The sequence below is a fragment of the Haliotis rubra genome, unplaced genomic scaffold (assembly GCF_003918875.1).
Source record: "Haliotis rubra isolate DU_JTF1 unplaced genomic scaffold, ASM391887v1 Scf370, whole genome shotgun sequence".
Lineage (NCBI taxonomy): Eukaryota > Metazoa > Mollusca > Gastropoda > Lepetellida > Haliotidae > Haliotis > Haliotis rubra.
The window spans coordinates 984,705-1,003,657 of record NW_025767047.1 but is presented as its reverse complement, the minus strand read 5'-3'; the positions used below and the strand labels follow the sequence as shown (position 1 = coordinate 1,003,657).

Genomic DNA, 18,953 nt, shown 5'->3' with positions numbered 1-18,953 from the left:
AACATTAAATGTTTCAGATAATTCTGCAAGCCACGCCAAGCCAAGCCAAGCCAATTCTAACAACAAATCATTACAATTTTTACACAAATCATAATACATGAAAAGAGTTAACAAAGATAGATACTCATTTACAACACTACCAATATCTACCACATGCTCCATAACATTGAATTATTGTAACTATAAGATCCTTCAGAATGGTAAAGTAAAAACATGACTATAAGTGTAATAATATAATAACATCTATAAGTATAGTACTATATTCCCAGTAGCCTCTATCACTAAGACAAATATCTGGTATCAGAGCTCTCTGTCTGGAGTCTCTGTAGTTTCTGACTCTGTGACCTTGTCTACCTTGTAAAAATATCTGGTATCAGAGCTCTCTGTCTGGAGTCTCTGTAGTTTCTGACTCTCTGTGACCTTGTCTACCTTGTAAAAATATCTGGTATCAGAGCTCTCTGTCTGGAGTCTCTGTAGTTTCTGACTCTCCGTGACCTTGTCTCTGTAAAAATATCTGATCAGGCTCTCTGTCTGGAGTCTCTGTGTTTCTGACTCCATTGACCTTGTCTAAAAAATATCTGGTATCAGAGCTCTCTGTCTGGAGTCTCTGTAGTTTCTGACTCTCAGGCTGTGACCTTGTCTGACCTTGTAAAAATATCTGGTATCAGAGCTCTCTGTCTGGAGTCTCTGTAGTTTCTGACTCCATGTGACCTTGTCTACCTTGTAAAAAATATCTGGTATCAGAGCTCTCTGTCTGGAGTCTCTGTAGTTTCTGACTCTCCATGACCTTGTCTACCTTGTAAAAATATCTGGTATCAGAGCTAGTTTCTGACTGTCTGGAGTTGTCTGTAGTTTCTGGTATCTCTCTGTCTGGAGTCTCTGTGACTCTTGTGACCTTGTCTACCTTGTAAAATATCTGGTATCAGAGCTCTCTGTCTGGAGTCTCTGTAGTTTCTGACTCTCCATGACCTTGTCTACCTTGTAAAATATCTGGTATCAGAGCTCTCTGTCTGGAGTCTCTGTAGTTTCTGACTCTCTGTGACCTTGTCTACCTTGTAAAATATCTGGTATCAGAGCTCTCTGTCTGGAGTCTCTGTAGTTTCTGACTCTCTGTGACCTTGTCTACCTTGTAAAAATATCTGGTATCAGAGCTCTCTGTCTGGAGTCTCTGTAGTTTCTGACTCTCTGTGACCTTGTCTACCTTGTAAAATATCTGGTATCAGAGCTCTCTGTCTGGAGTCTCTGTAGTTTCTGACTCTCTCTCTGTGACCTTGTCTACCTTGTAAAATATCTGGTATCAGAGCTCTCTGTCTGGAGTCTCTGTAGTTTCTGACTCTCCGTGACCTTGTCTACCTTGTAAAAATATCTGGTATCAGAGCTCTCTGTCTGGAGTCTCTGTAGTTTCTGACTCTCTGTGACCTTGTCTACCTTGTAAAAATATCTGGTATCAGAGCTCTCTGTCTGGAGTCTCTGTAGTTTCTGACTCTCCATGACCTTGTCTACCTTGTAAAAATATCTGGTATCAGAGCTCTCTGTCTGGAGTCTCTGTAGTTTCTGACTCTCTGTGACCTTGTCTACCTTGTAAAATATCTGGTATCAGAGCTCTCTGTCTGGAGTCTCTGTAGTTTCTGACTCTCTGTGACCTTGTCTACCTTGTAAAAATATCTGGTATCAGAGCTCTCTGTCTGGAGTCTCTGTAGTTTCTGACTCTCTGTGACCTTGTCTACCTTGTAAAAATATCTGGTATCAGAGCTCTCTGTCTGGAGTCTCTGTAGTTTCTGACTCTCCGTGACCTTGTCTACCTTGTAAAAATATCTGGTATCAGAGCTCTCTGTCTGGAGTCTCTGTAGTTTCTGACTCTCCATGACCTTGTCTACCTTGTAAAAATATCTGGTATCAGAGCTCTCTGTCTGGAGTCTCTGTAGTTTCTGACTCTCTGTGACCTTGTCTACCTTGTAAAAATATCTGGTATCAGAGCTCTCTGTCTGGAGTCTCTGTAGTTTCTGACTCTCTGTGACCTTGTCTACCTTGTAAAAATATCTGGTATCAGAGCTCTCTGTCTGGAGTCTCTGTAGTTTCTGACTCTCTGTGACCTTGTCTACCTTGTAAAATATCTGGTATCAGAGCTCTCTATGTCTGGAGTCTCTGTAGTTTCTGACTCTCCATTGACCTTGTCTACCTTGTAAAATATCTGGTATCAGAGCTCTCTGTCTGGAGTCTCTGTAGTTTCTGACTCTCCGTGACCTTGTCTACCTTGTAAAAATATCTGGTATCAGAGCTCTCTGTCTGGAGTCTCTGTAGTTTCTGACTCTCCGTGACCTTGTCTACCTTGTAAAAATATCTGGTATCAGAGCTCTCTGTCTGGAGTCTCTGTAGTTTCTGACTCTCCGTGACCTTGTCTACCTTGTAAAAATATCTGGTATCAGAGCTCTCTGTCTGGAGTCTCTGTAGTTTCTGACTCTCTGTGACCTTGTCTACCTTGTAAAAATATCTGGTATCAGAGCTCTCTGTCTGGAGTCTCTGTAGTTTCTGACTCTCCGTGACCTTGTCTACCTTGTAAAAATATCTGGTATCAGAGCTCTCTGTCTGACTCTCTGTGACCTTGTCTACCTTGTAAAAATATCTGGTATCAGAGCTCTGTGTCTGGAGTCTCTGTAGTTTCTGACTCTCTGTGACCTTCTTCTTACAGTCTATATTTTGACTCCTTGATCTGACTGAGGATAGCAATTTTCATTCATGAGATTTAGTGAGATCAGTGTTATTATATTGTAGATCTCCAACATTTACAATAAAACATGGTCTAACATGAGAGTTCAGACTATGGTATTGGACAGAAACATAAATCTATCTGAAACTAATGAAGTTACTGTTGAAATTGTGTTACTGAGTGTTTATAGTTGACCAAACTTATTCATCCGAAGCCATGGATACCTGTCCGGTGAAACTAGAGCTGAGAAATGACTTCCTTCAAGCTTGGTGTTGATAAAGTCATCGAACTCCTGGCTCTTGGAGCCACTGAGCCAGTGCTTCCAGTCTCCAACTTCACCTGAAACAAAAGTCAACATCATAACTAAGGCTGGGATGAGTTGGGTACTTCAATTACCATTACACAATCGCAATGTTAATTTCCTTACTAACATGAATTTAATTCCTTACAAATTTTACTCTGAACAGAAATATGTTCTTTAAATTAAAGTTTTTTTCTTAAATATTTTAATTGGACTTCTGCTTACATTGAAAGAAAAGTATACTCAAAAATGAATTTTGGATTAACATGCATAACATTACTCACTTACTGTCTGGGAGTCATTCCTATTATCAAGTGATTCCAACTCACCCAAGGGACACAACTCTACACATGTTTATTGCCCCAAGGCCACTGTCAAGCCTACCAATATACTGTCGGTTATCTATCTTGGATCTATTGTATCACTCTTTGCACATGACCAGTCACATGATGAAACGGGTCCTGGTAGTATATTCAAGTCCCAGGTAGTGAAAATATGTACATGACCCAGGTACTTGGGTACATATCCGAGCTCTAATCAACATAATAACTGAAACATTAAGGCAAAGTATAGACATATTTGGGAAAATAAATACAATATCATGAACACACAGCATTTGCTTACCTGAAAACATGAGTTACAGCAACTGCCAACATGCAGAAGTAGTAAAGGTAAAGTAAACACAGCAACAAATGTATATGCAGATATCATCACATCACCAACTGATGCATATCACACATAACTGACTAGACTACCACAGTAATACCCAAAACAGTGAACATATCACATACACACATAGACACTGTCAGTGAGTCATATATTACTGGACATACCACACTGCTACTGAGAGTCTAATCTTACCAGACATACCACTAGAGTCAGGGTGGCAAATACCGTACAGGCGCCTAATTCCGTACAGTTGAATAAAAAATCGAATAAAAAATTGTGTGTCTGTTATCTGTTCGTAACGCAATGGTTTTGTAATCTGGGAAAACCCACGGTCTATTTTAACACTGAGACCCATATGTTACCTCCTTTGTTATCAACGATGTGATTGGTTGTCTCTGGGTGAACCTGCGCATGAGCGCTCCTCTTCGAATCTCTGCACGGAAAGCCCAACCACGCCTCCTAGCAACAACCTACTTCAACATCCAATCGCGGTATGTTTAAAATACACATCATGTTTACAAATATGAAATGAGATTCATTATGTCTTAAGCTTTATAAAAATTAAAAAAACAAATAACAACACCATACAAATATTTTCTGAATCAGTGTAAAATAAAGTGTACGATATTTACAGGACCATGTTATCTCACAATAAACATAGTGCATGTAATACTGTACACCCATTTTTCAGTGATAGAAAATAAAAGTAACGCAATTGAATTGGTAAAAAGCATAACTTCTGTCTTTTAAAAACTTGTAGAATTGATTATTTTACCAAAACCAAAACAAAGCTAAATACATATTTTTAAAGTGTTTTTCTTTGTCACTTTCCAGATGTCAATATTCAATTCCATCAGTCTGCGCGAGGTATTTGGTGTTGGAAACCCATCTATGGCATTTGCTCGCTATTTTCTTAAGAAGATGATGAGTTTTCAGGGGGATGCATCTGAAACCCATGTCACCCTTCTTGCAATCGTGACATTATTGGATCATACGGTATATGGACACACCATATGCAAGACATTATGTAACCTGTTCGGCTATTGGTTTGATGTCGAAGACATGTATCCTGTGATGTACATTGCAAAGAAAGTGTTAAAGGGTTTAGAGCAGAATTTTGAGGAAAGAGATTTGTAAAAAGACAGAGATTATGCTTTGATTTTGTATCTTTTGGAAAGCACTGGAGAATATTAACAAATAAATGAAATAAATATTAGAGTTTAGATGAAATATTAAAACTTCTGTTATATGTTCATTTCAGATGGGGAAAAAAAGGCAATACACAGAGCTAGCATTACAAGAGGCCATTAGTAGCGTTAAGACAGGATGTCTCTACGACAGGCTTCAAAGAGAGGTGGAGCAAGCCATAGCCAATCCAGTAAAAGAAGCAAGCCTCAGGGGTTTCGGTATTACCCGCCAAAACATCTTGATCAAAGTTGCAAGAATCTGCAAAAAACTAAAATTAAAATCCACTTTCAGGAACGGGGTACCTGGGAAGGGGTGGCTCTCTGGATTTCTGAGAAGATGTGTGGTATGCTCAGGATGCTCAATAAAGTAGTTGTTGACAACTGTTTCGATGCCTTAACTGAGACCATAGCAAAACTAAATTTGCAGGACAAACCGCAGCAGGTTTGGAACATGGACGAATCTACCGTTCCTCTCACGCATAAGCCGTCAAAAGTGCTGTCTGAAAGTGGGGTTAAAAATGTACCCGGTCGCGTTGGGAACAGCAGAGACAATGTAACTGTCCTTGCATGTATCAATGCTGCAGGAGAAAGCATTCCACCCATGGCTATTGTAAAGGGCAAAACCAATAAAAGCTTGCAGGCTTATAACACAAGTGCTGGAGTAGAGGGTGCTGTGTACACCTATCAGAGTAAAGCCTAGATGGAAGACGTGCTGGGGGTTCAGTGGTTTACCAACCACTTCCTTCGCCACTGTGGCCCATGAAGACCACAACTCCTCATCCTCGACAGTCACAGCAGCCACGAGACTGTTGAACTCTTGCTTGAAGCGAAGACTAACGATATTACTTTGTTTGCGATGCCACCACACACAAACCCTCTGTCCTCTGGACAAAACGGTATTCGGGCCCATAAGCCGTAACGGGAACAGAATTTGTACTGAATTCATGGCCCAGAGCCCCAATATGGTCAGCAAGTGGGAGTGGCCCCGTCTTTTCATCCAGGCATACGCGGCATCATTCACCTCGCAGAATATTCAAAGTGGGTTCAGAAAGTGTGGTATTCACCCCTTGAACAAAATGGCAATTCCAACCACTGCATATGCACAAAGTCAACCGTTTGATTGCCCACTTTCTGTCTCGTCTGATGAAAATGGAAAAGCACCGGTTGAAGACTCCAGTAGAAGACATTACATCTGCTCCAGAGACGTCTGATACTGGAGTCGACACACCTTCTGAAGCTGTTGCAGCTATTCCTGAGGGTGCTACACTCCTGTCAAAGGAAGAGTTCATTCTCTCTGTTTTGACAGGAGATGTCCCAATTTCAATGGACGAGACTGGTAATGTTGTTGTTGAAATGGAAAGCACGAGCATGAGTGTGGAGGCAGAAGTACATGAGGTGGTCCGTGAATTTTCTATTCCAAAAATTGAAGAAAAGAAACAACCCCAAAAACCCAACACCCGAAAACTAACTTCCCACAGGATTCTTACAAGTGATGAGATAATAAAACAAAAGCTTGAAAAAAGGGAAGAAAAACAGAAACAAGAAGAGACAAAGAAACAGGGACAGTTAATAAAAACATAAAAAAACTAACTTTCTCAAAGTAGCAACGATGTGCATTTCGTTCTGTTGGGTCAATTCGATAATTTGAACGTCTCATGTTGCTTACTTAATCCAAAAGAAACTGTTGTTGTTCATGGTGTATTGTTTTTCGGAAGCCTATTTTACAAGTTTAGAAATTGTAAATAGGAAACTTCCCTTTTTAATTGAAGTTTTCAGATGACATAAATAAAAGCATCTTGAGTTATATAACTTCTTTGTGGTTTAAGGATGGCAAGTAATGGCATTTTTTAAAGTATTGAGTTTTCAGTCGTGGATTAAATCAAATATACTTCTCTTCAAAAGTGTAGACTCACTTATATCTTTCGTGAATGATCTTTTAAATTTTACAGCTTGTTTTAGAATACCTTTATCATTAGTATGCATAATCAGTAAACGATTGGAACACCGTGACTTATTCCGTTAAAATAATATGGCTTAACAAGTGAGTCTAAACTTTTGAAGAGAGGAATATGATAAAATATGATAAAATGACCATTTTATCCCAACATCGTTATCACAATAACTGTCTTTGTTTAGGTAAACACAATAAAACAATTGCGCTGTCTTTTTTAAATGTTAATAATGATGTCTCACATGACAGATCTGCACTAGACACACCTCGAGTTATTTCCTCACTGTCAACTGTATATCAAGTGACTAGTTGAAGATTGATTCATCAAAATCATAGGACTTGCACCAGGTAATGAACTGAATAACTGCAAACAATTCGCGAAACAAACAGAATACAGTAAAAAGATATTTGATAAACACCAGAACTATTAAATGCGTAAACCTTACACATTCGTTTTAGTACAATGCAATGTGAAGACACACTCTGCATATGGTGTACGGAATTAAATACCCTGTACGGTATTTGAAGATTTCATTTACGATATTAGTCTCCCTTGTACGGTATTAGAAGATCGCTTATGCCATGCTTGTTTTCATCATCCACGATAAACCAAAACCGGAATGCGGAAACGGTTTGTTTAACGACCAAGCTGATTGGATGAGCTATATTTTGATATCCAGAAGGTTGAAGGTAGAAGAGACAAGACCGCCTCAAGGTCGACTGGCGTCCAAAGCTGTACAGTATTTGCCACCATGACGCTATACCATGCTCCTACTGAGAGACCTATGTTACTGGACATACCACACTCTATGTTACTGGACAGTCCATGCTCCTACTGTTACTGGACATACCACTGAGGTCTCTACTGAGAGTCCTATGTTACTGGACATACCACACTCTGCTCCTATGTTACTGGAGAGAGTCCTATGTTACTGGACATACCACACTCCTACTGAGACAGTCCTATGTTACTGGACATACCACACTCCTACTGAGAGTCCTATGTTACTGGACATACCACACTCCTTACTGAGAGTCCTATGTTACTGGACATACCACACTCCTACTGAGAGTCCTATGTTACTGGACATACCACACGCCTACTGAGAGTCCTATGTTACTGGACATACCACACTCTTACTGAGAGTCCTATGTTACTGGACATACCACTATACCATGCTCCTACTGAGAGTCCTATGTTACTGGACATACCACACTCTTACTGAGAGTCCTATGTTACTGGACATACCACACTCCTACTGAGAGTCCTATGTTACTGGACATACATACTGACCTATGCTGGACATACCACCTGAGGAGTCCTGTTACTGGACATACCACACTCTTACTGAGAGTCCTATGTTACTGGACATACCACACTCTTACTGGGAGTCCTATGTTACTGGACATACCACACTCTTACTGAGAGTCCTATGTTACTGGACATACCACTATACCCATGCCTACTGAGAGTCCTATGTTACTGGACATACCACACACCTACTACTGAGAGTCCTATGTTACTGGACATGCCACTACTCCTACTGAGAGTCCTATGTTACTGGACATACCACTTAACTCTTACTGAGAGTCCTATGTTACTGGACATACCACACTCCCTACTGAGAGTCCTATGTTACTGGACATACCACATCTACTAGAGAGTCCTATGTCCATATGTTACTGGACATACTGGACATACCACACTCCTGAGAGTCCTGGGACATACCACACTCCTACTGAGAGTCCTATGTTACTGGACATACCACACTCTTACTGAGAGTCCTATGTTACTGGACATACCACTTTACTGAATGGTCCTGGACATAAAGAGAGTCCTATGTTTACTGGACATACCACACTTTTACTGAGAGTCCTATGTTACTGGACATACCACACTCTTACTGAGAGTCCTATGTTACTGGACATACCACACTCTTACTTACTGAGAGTCCTATGTTACTGGACATACCACACTCTTACTGAGAGTCCTATGTTACTGGACATACCACACTCCTACTGGGGAGTCCTATGTTACTGGACATACCACACTCTTACTGAGAGTCCTATGTTACTGGACATTTTTCCTGGACACCACTATACCATGCTCCTACTGACATACCACACTCTACTAAGAGTCCTATGTTACTGGACATACCACACTCTTACTGAGAGTCCTATGTTACTGGACATACTGGACATACCACTATACCATCTCCTACTGAGAGTCCTATGTTACTGGACATACCATACACTCTCCTACTGAGAGTCCTATGTTACTGGACATACCACACTCCTACTGGGAGTCCTATGTTACTGGACATACCACACTCCTACTGAGGTCCTATGTCCTATGTTACTGGACCGGACATACCATGCTCCTACTGAGAGAGTCCTATGTTACTGGACATACCACACTCTTACTGAGAGTCCTATGTTACTGGACATACCACACACTCTTACTGAGAGTCCTATGTTACTGGACATACCATACTCTTACTGAGAGTCCTATGTTACTGGACATACCACACTGAGAGTCCTATGGACATACCACTATACCACCACACCTACTAGAGAGTCCTACTGGATACCACACTCCTACTGAGAGTCCTATGTTACTGGACATACCACACTCTTACTGAGAGTCCTATGTTACTGGACATACCACTATACAATGGTCCTACTGAGAGTCCTATGTTACTGGACATACCACACTCTTACTGAGAGTCCTATGTTACTGGACATACCACACTGAGAGTCCTATGTCTAACTGAGAGTCCTATGTTACTGGACATACCACACCACTCTACTGAGAGTCCTATGTTACCACTATGGACATACCACTATACCATGTTACTCATACCATGCTCCTACTGAGAGTCCTATGTTACTGGACATACCACACTCCTAATGAGAGTCCTATGTTACTGGACATACCACACTCCTACTGAGAGTCCTATGTTACTGGACATACCACACTCCTACTGAGAGTCCTATGTTCCTGGACATACCATGCTCCTCCTGAGAGTCCTATGTTACTGGACATACCACACTCTTACTGAGAGTCCTATGTTACTGGACATACCACTATACCATGCTCCTACTGAGAGTCCTATGTTACTGGACATACCACACTCCTACTGAGAGTCCTATGTTACTGGACATACCACACTCTTACTGAGAGTCCTATGTTACTGGACATACCATGCTCCTGCTGAGAGTCCTATGTTACTGGACATACCACACACTCCACGCTCCTACTGAGAGTCCTATGTTACTGGACATACCACACTCTTACTGAGAGTCCTATGTTACTGGACATACCACTATACCTACTGGACATAGCCGGAGACTATGTTACCACATACCACACTCCTACTGAGAGTCCTATGTTACTGGACATACCACACTCCTACTGAGAGTCCTATGTTACTGGACATACCATGCTCCTACTGAGAGTCCTATGTTACTGGACATACCACACTCCTACTGAGAGTCCTATGTTACTGGACATACCACACTCTTACTGAGAGTCCTATGTTACTGGACATACCAAACTCTTACTGAGAGTCCTATGTTACTGGACATACCACAGCTCCTACTGAGAGTCCTATGTTACTGGACATACCACACTCCTACAGAGAGTCCTATGTTACTGGACATACCACACTCCTACTGAGAGTCCTATGTTACTGGACATACCACACTCCTACTGAGAGTCCTATGTTACTGGACATACCACACTCCTACTGAGAGTCCTATGTTACTGGACATACCATGCTCCTACTGAGAGTCCTATGTTACTGGACATACCACACTCTTACTGAGAGTCCTATGTTACTGGACATACCACGCTCCTACTGAGAGTCCTATGTTACCACACTACTGGACATACCACACTCACTACTGAGAGTCCTATGTTACTGGACATACCACACTCCTACTGAGAGTCCTACGTTACTGGACATACCACACTCCTACTGAGAGTCCTATGTTACTGGACATACCACTATACCATACTCTTACTGAGAGTCCTATGTTACTGGACATACCACACTCCTACTGAGAGTCCTATGTTACTGGACATACCACACTCCTACTGAGAGTCCTATGTTACTGGACATACCACACTCCTACTGAGAATCCTATGTTACTGGACATACCACACTCCTACAGAGAGTCCTATGTTACTGGACATACCACACGCCTACTGAGCGTCCTATGTTACTGGACATACCACACTCCTACTGAGAGTCCTATGTTACTGGACATACCATGCTCCTACTGAGAGTCCTATGTTACTGGACATACCATGCTCCTACTGAGCGCCCTATGTTACTGGACATACCACACTCTTACTGAGAGTCCTATATTACTGCACATACCACTACACCATGCTCCTACTGAGAGTCCTATGTTACTGGACATACCACACTTCTACTGAGAGTCCTATGTTACTGGACATACCACACTCCTACTGAGAGTCCTACGTTACTGGACATACCACACTCTTACTGAGAGTCCTTTGTTACTGGACATACCACTATACCATACTCTTACTGAGAGTCCTATGTTACTGCACATACCACACTCCTACTGGGAGTCCTATGTTACAGGACATACCATGCTCCTAATGAGAGTCCTATGTTACTGGACATACCATGCTCCTACTGAGAGTCCTATGTTACTGGACATACCACTATACCATACTCTTACTGAGAGTCCTATGTTACTGGACATACCACACTCGTACTGAGAGTCCTATGTTACTGGACATACCACACTCCTACTGAGAGTTGACTGAATTGACTGATCTCAATTTCTTCTACTTCCTTTTACATACACTTCTTCCTTCGCTCACTCCTGGTTGTCTTACAAGCAGTATCTCACATTAAAGTTATCTATGTTTTACAGGTATGTATCTTATATATCTGCTTTCTGTATGCTAAGCTAAAGATCATTGGAATAGGTAATGCAATCGTAGAACATAAATAAGAAATGTAATCTAATGTGAATACTCTGTCAAAACTCAATGTGTTGCATGAGATAACTATTGATACACTAAGTTAAAGCACCATCCCACAAGTAAGATTGTGGCTACACAGCAATCTGAAATGTTAAAACAATCCCCTCACCTTTCCTGTACATAATTTCTTTTCCACATTTGTAATAGGGCACCAGCTTGTTCTCAAGTTGTTCTTTTGCAGCTTTCATAGTACTGAACTTTGTGTTTTTGGTAATGTCATTTATCACATGTTCAGCCACATTCACTTCTAGGAAGTCAGCTAAGCGCTTTATTTCACCGACTGGGTCCTGAAAACAAAAAAATACAACAGTCAGTAGTGGGAGAGATATGACAATCGCTGGTGGGAGAGATATGACAATAGCTGGTAGGAGAGATAAGACAACGGCTAGTGGGAGAGATACAACAATTGACAGTCAATTGAAACTTACTAAGTAAAGAATTGTAAAATGTTATACACCATTTTGAGTACCCCTTTGATCAAACCTTGTACCAATATCCTAAATATTACATAAAGTAGGAGCTTTCCTTGTATCTTTTATTGTATAATTTTGGAGAAAAATAACCACATAATAATAAGGGACAGGGTCAATTTTGAAAACATTATTTGGAAATATTATTTTTGATTTATGTTTAATTGATGCCAAAGCGGTGTTGTCTGATTTACATACAATGCCAAACTTTCTTATCAATGCATTTCATTTCATGTCTTGTCAAAAAAGTTTTGAAATGAGATTTTTAATACAATGAACAGGAGTTTGCTGAGATGCATACCATGATACACTTATCACCATACCTCTTTGTCATGGTGACATCTGACAATGTGAGATGAGTGATGATGAATAGGTTCCTAGCCTACTTATGTCTCTTTTTTTTTTAGGGGAGCATGGACCTCACTTTTGTCTTTTAATTCCATTCCAATAAATTTTCTTTGCTTAAAGACATGCACGGTAATTGTATCAGTGTACAAATAGACAACACTTAGCAGTGTTTATTCTTCAAACTAGATCAATATTTGCAGTTTAATTTACTCCATCACATAGGAAATTGTACATCTCCATGGAATCTTATTGTGTGAGGCAGATCCAGTGTCACATGATGGCAAGTCTCTTTCGTCATCTACTTCTCTGATGTTATGAAAACATGCATCTGTAAAACCTAACTCAGCATGTCTTGTGAACTGCCTCAGTATGTCAGTCGCAATGACAGTGTCTCAGTATATTGAGATCAGCTACAGAATTTCAAATCTACTGACACTAAATATACTCAGCGCAAGTATTGAAGGGTCACCTATATTATATGGATCTGCAAAGAAATTGAAACAAATATTAGAGACATAACGACTTATAATGATTGTATTGAGTTTCATTTCAACAGTGATAACAAAAGAAATCGCATAAATGCAAAAGGGCGCTTGTGACTAGCACAGTTTAAAGGGTACCTTTCATAAGCAAGTTCACACTTAGTAGTCAAAACTCCTGGGTGCAGAACAGTGTCAGTATCTGGTGTGACAGCCCTTGTTTTTGATCCCTTCAGTGCACCTTGACCTCATACTCCTTACCAGGTTCATTATGAAGGCTTGGGGTATGGCATCCCACACCTGGAGCAGACCTCTCTACAGTGTCCTCAGATCAAGTGGCATAGGGTGTCTTAGGTAAACGCGGCGCCCCAGCTCATCCCATAAATGTTCAATGGGAGCAAGAAGGCCAGTCCATTCTCCTAATGCCCTATTGCTGAATGAAGTTGTTGACGTGTCCACGGTGCGGTCGAGCGTTATCATCCTGGAGGATTGGGGAACCTCTGTAGTGACGCATGGTCCTCATGAATGGTACTACAATTGAAGCCACTATCTCATCTCTGTAGCGCAGTGCAGTTAGATTTCCCATAATAACATGTAATCATGTCCTTGTTGTAGCTGTAATTCCACCCCAGACCATTATGGAACCACCATCGAATCGATTATGCGCCACAACAGCAGCATCTGCAAAACGTTCATGACATCATCTGTAGATTCTCCTACGGCCATCATGAAATGAAACATTAAGCCAGCTTTCATCAGTAAACAAGATTGAGGACCACTGACGTTGATTTCAGCGCTCATGAGGTGTGCACCATAGTAAACGTTCTTGGCGGTGACATGCTGTCAATGGTGGACGAACAGCTGGACGTCGGGAATGGAGACCATCTGAACGTAACCTGCTTCTTACTGTTGTCTGACTAATGCAGACCTTGGTGGCGTTAAAGAGTTTATCTCTCAACTGGTGTGACGTCAGAAATCGATTGCGTAGAGCAAGGTTGACGAGGTAACAGTCCAGTCTGTGTGTGGTAACCCTAGGACGCCCAGCTCTTTGGGCCTAAGCAACAGTTCCACTCGCCTGATGCTGCTGCCAGAGTCTCCAAATCACACTCTGAGTGACGTTAAAATGTGCAGCAACCTGACGTTGGCTACCACCCACATTGAGCATGCCAATAGCACGACCTCGATTTTCAATACTCAAAAAATGTTGCATTCTTTCAAGTAGATTTTTGCTGTCAAATAGGCCTGAAAGCACGTGCTTGTCCCCCGATGTGAGCGTGCCCATACCCCATTGGTTTGCATTCGATTGTAACGATCTGTGTTCATGCATGAAAATCATCAATTGTTGGAATAATTATCACTGTTTGCTTACTTTTTTCATTATTTTCTGTAGTTTAAATGTTGTTCCCAGTCTAATGCCATAATCGTTAATCATGATTGTAACCTCTAACAACTAAAGTTTGTCTTACTGTCAACTCCAAACATGATTAAAGCAGCTTTAATTTCTACCAGTCATTCATATGGGTGACCCTTCAATAATTGCGTTGAGTATATTTGCTTATATGAACCTGTGGCAATTATGAGTGTTTGTCATCAGCAGTTAAATTCATAGATTGCTGTTACTTCATTTCAAGAATACTGTCTCTTGAAAGTCATGAAAATCATGAAAATGAGTCGTTTATATGCTTAGGAAGGTCAGTTTTTGTGGTCATTTGACCGGTCTCTCATCCATTGGAAAGCTGTAGGTGATGTATAGCATTCCCAGAAATTATTGAGAAAGTTGTTTCGGCAAAATTCTAATACATGTGTAAAAAAATATAGAAGTTTTACTTATATTAATATGTTGAGATATGATTCTCTTACAATCTAAGAGAGTTATCATGGAATAATAATTCATACGAAAATTCATTATTAATTATGACAACTACAAACAATATATTAGGATTCAGATATTAGGAAAATATAAATATAGAATATTAGTTTCATCATACATCAGTAATAGCTTAGAGAAAGACTCAAGTCAAAAGTTGTAAAACTCATCTCATAGACATACTATTGGTACAAATTACGGCTACACAATTTCACAGATATTCAAGATAAAATCCTAGCCTAAGGTATTGAGGACTCAAGCTGTTAGCAACCCTTTCAGTAATTCAAAGTTATGACCAGACGATTAATTGAACTACCTTCATAAAGTAAATATGTCATCATCTATATTACAAAACTTAAAGCAAACACCAATTAAGGGTTATAAAGACATGGCCCACAGTAAATGCATCTTTTGTAATCCAAGCACCTATAATTGACACATCAGATTAGGCTCGTTAAGATCTAGCCCAGGGTAAGCATCCAAGCATCCAGTAAAAGTGCCAACAAGATAAGTGCCAGTTAAAATAGGATTAACAGGATTAAGAGTAATTGCCCTGTCTGGTCATTGAAGGACACACCCCATTTTGTATATTCTGTATTTGATAGGCTAATGTAGGTTACACCCATTTTTGTATCAGTCAACCAATCGTAATCTCTTTATTGTTTTAATTGTAGATAAAAAGTCTCTTACTGCATTTGTCCATCAGTAGGGTTTAGACTCCCAACATAGGTCAGCTCTAGCCCTCAGCCCAGAGGGTTGTACCGACTCTCTGTGGCCACCCCCGTTCTTGTAAATAAAATTGTGATTAGCTTCTTGTGACTTCAGACTCTTTGCTGAGTTAATTCCCCCAAGCAGACCAGCACGCCAGTTAGATAAGGGGTTTCACCAGAACCCTCACTTGGACCCAAGACCGATATCATAAAAGTTGGCGGAGAATCAACGATTTTCGGAACCTCGGAGCCCAGGAACTAACTACAACCAGATACAAGAACATATGGAAAAACAAGCGACTGCATCAACCTCTGATCTCAGCACTGGATTAAGGACCACCAACTCCTGTAAAGACACCAACCAAGGAAGAAAAAGTCTTCAAAAATTGTAAGTACTACTTTACATTGTTGATTTCTTGTCTTTCTTAATTATAGTACGGTACATACTATAAGGTGTCATGGCCAATATGGAGTCTGGTATGGAAAGTAACTTTGAAAGTGAAATTCCAACTGTGTCCTTAGTTACACCCCTTGCCAAAAGTGTGATTCAGGTAATAACATTTGGCACTGAAACAACAACTTGTTCAATAGATACAGGGGCATCCATTTGCTGCATTTCGTCTGCTTTTCTAAACAAAGCTTTCAACAACCCTGTACTCGGAAATTCACCCTTTCCACAGGTTAAAGGTGTTGGCGGCGAATTGCACAAAGTGTTGGGTTCAGTTGTGTTAGATTTTGTCATTCAAGATCAGGAATTTTCACAAAACATATGTCCTGCCCTCATTACCAAAGCCAGTCCTACTAGGTGAAAACTTCCTCAATGACAATGATGCAGTCATAGATTATAGCTGCCATTCCCTCATACTAGGCAACAGCACCTCAGATAGGCAATATATCAATTTCATTGCCAATCCCGATCAAGAAATTTGTGGATTAGCAACAACAATAGATCAAATTTATATCACCCCTCAGAGCGAAATTCATTTCAAGGTAAGATTGCCTGAGGCAAAAGATGATTCCCTCGTCCTCATTGAACCAATTGCCTCCCTCACTGCTCATTCTGAAGTAGCAGGTGGTAGGACCCTCTCAAAAGCACAAAGGAAAACTGTCACATTTAGGCTTATGAATCCTTCCCAAGAAGAACAAGTTTTAGACAAGGGTACAGTTGTAGGAAAATTTAGTTACATTGACAGCCACTCTATCTTTGAAATTGACTGTGACCAGCCATCTGTAAGTACAGTTAAGACTGCCAATAAGAAGACCGACAAACCCCCTGTTAAGTGTAGGCCTTATCGTCAATCTCCTCATCTCCCAAAAGTCACTGAAGAACTTGTAGAAGATTTTCTCAAATATGATTTAATTGAGGAGTCCACTTCACTGAAGAAATCCACTTCGATGTATTCAGCACCCATCATCTTAGTTAAGAAACGTGACGGATCATATAGATTTGTTTGTGACTACAGAAAATTAAATTCTGTCACATTACCCATGTCATGGCCACTCCCTGTTTTTGACGATGTTGTTGATCACATCAGCAATAGCCAAGCTACAATTTTTTCCACGTTAGATCTTGCCAATGGCTTCTTCCAAGTGCCATTACACGAAGACTCAAAGAATAAAACTGCTTTTGTCACCCATCAAGGCCTTTATCAATTCAAACGTTTGCCCCAGGGTTTGTCTAATTCTCCACATTGTTTTCAGCAACTCATGAGCAAAGTGCTAAGAAAATTGCTTTTCAAAGTTGCGTTGACTTACATTGATGATTTGATAATATACAGCAAAAACTTTTGAAGAGCATCTCCAACATTTGGAGCAAGTCTTCTACTATCTCAAACAGGCAAAATTAACACTAAAGCCATCAAAATGCAATTTTGCAACAGACAAGGTTTCATTTCTGGGTCATGTTTTATCATGTGGAGGTGTTCAAGTTGATGACAAAAAGGTCAAAGCAATTAAAACCTTCCCAATTCCTAAATCACAAAAAACAGGTTCGCTCATTTTTAGGCCTCACAAACTTTTACAGAAAGTATGTGAAAGATTATGAGAAAATAGCACTGCCATTGAATGCATTGTTAAAAAAGCATTCAGAGGCAGAAACTGGTAAGAAACCAAAGTTCCAGTGGTCACTTGAGTGTGATCAGGCTTTCAACACACTCAAAGATGCTATGTGTAACACACATGTTCTGGCTTATCCAGACTTTGACAAAGAATTTTTTCTCGCAACTGAGGCCAGCGATATGAGCATAGGGTTTGTCTTGAGTCAAAAAGATGAGAAGGATTATGAACATCCTATAGCTTTTGGAGGCAGAGCTCTTCACGGCAGCGAGAAGAATTGGAGCATTACAGAAAAAGAAGGTTTAGCTTTAGTTGAAGCCATTAGATCATTTCGTCCATACCTTGCAAATTCCAAATTCACTGTCTACACAGACCACATCGCCTTAAAATGGCTCAAATCCATCAAGGATGCCACAGGTAGGTTAGGGCGATGGTCTTTAGAACTGTCTACCTATACGTTTGGTATTGTTCATCGAAGCGGCAAAGCCAATGGGAATGCTGATGCGCTCTCACACAGGGAATATGAGAAAAATATTAACTGTCAGAGTCAAACAGAAGAAGATGCTGAGAAAACAGTCTTTACAGTAACTTCACTTGGGCAAAGAAGCCATACCAACATTTCAGCAAGCCCACAATTATCCTCACAGGTCACCAAATCAACTCAGACTGAGGATGATTGCATACCAAGTATTAATCACTTAGATAGTGAATCACAGACAACTCATTTGTCTGTCACCTTTGAATATGAAGAGGACTACCAAACAGTACCAGCAAACGTTGTTGCAGCATTACACGCTACAAGTGATGATGTCACACAAGCCACAATGGTTGAGGTAAATATTAATGCACATCCCAACTTACGTCATCTACAAAGAATTTGTCCAGATTTTACCAAAATTTTTGACTACAAAGAAGATGATGTCCTTCCAGAAGATGAAAAGGACCGCCAAAAGATCCTTATTGAAGCAGGCAACTTTGAAATAGATGAAGGAATCCTATACAGATTTGTTCCACAGAGACAGAAGGGTCATGCGGACAAACTCATTAAACAGCTCGCAGTTCCAAGAACTCTCAGGAACCAGGTCCTGAGATCCTACCACGATTCCGAGTTTGGCGGTTGTCACCATGGAAAGGAAAGGATGCACAACACCATGAGACCAACATACTACTGGCCAAAGATGTA

The 18,953-nt window shown here is 40.5% G+C and overlaps 1 protein-coding gene across 1 annotated transcript in view; it reads right to left on the bottom strand.

The window, feature by feature from the left end:
* Positions 1–2,202: 2,202 nt before the first annotated feature.
* LOC124285924 (sulfotransferase 1B1-like) overlaps positions 2,203–18,953 on the bottom strand; it is a 61,103-nt gene continuing 44,352 nt past the window's right edge. Inside the window, exons 5-6 of the mRNA XM_046722200.1 lie at positions 11,951–12,128; positions 2,203–3,046 (exon numbers count right to left, since the gene is read on the bottom strand). Coding sequence (XP_046578156.1) covers positions 2,892–3,046; positions 11,951–12,128 — 333 coding nt within the window. The 3' untranslated portion in view covers positions 2,203–2,891. The remainder of the gene's footprint in view (positions 3,047–11,950; positions 12,129–18,953) is intronic.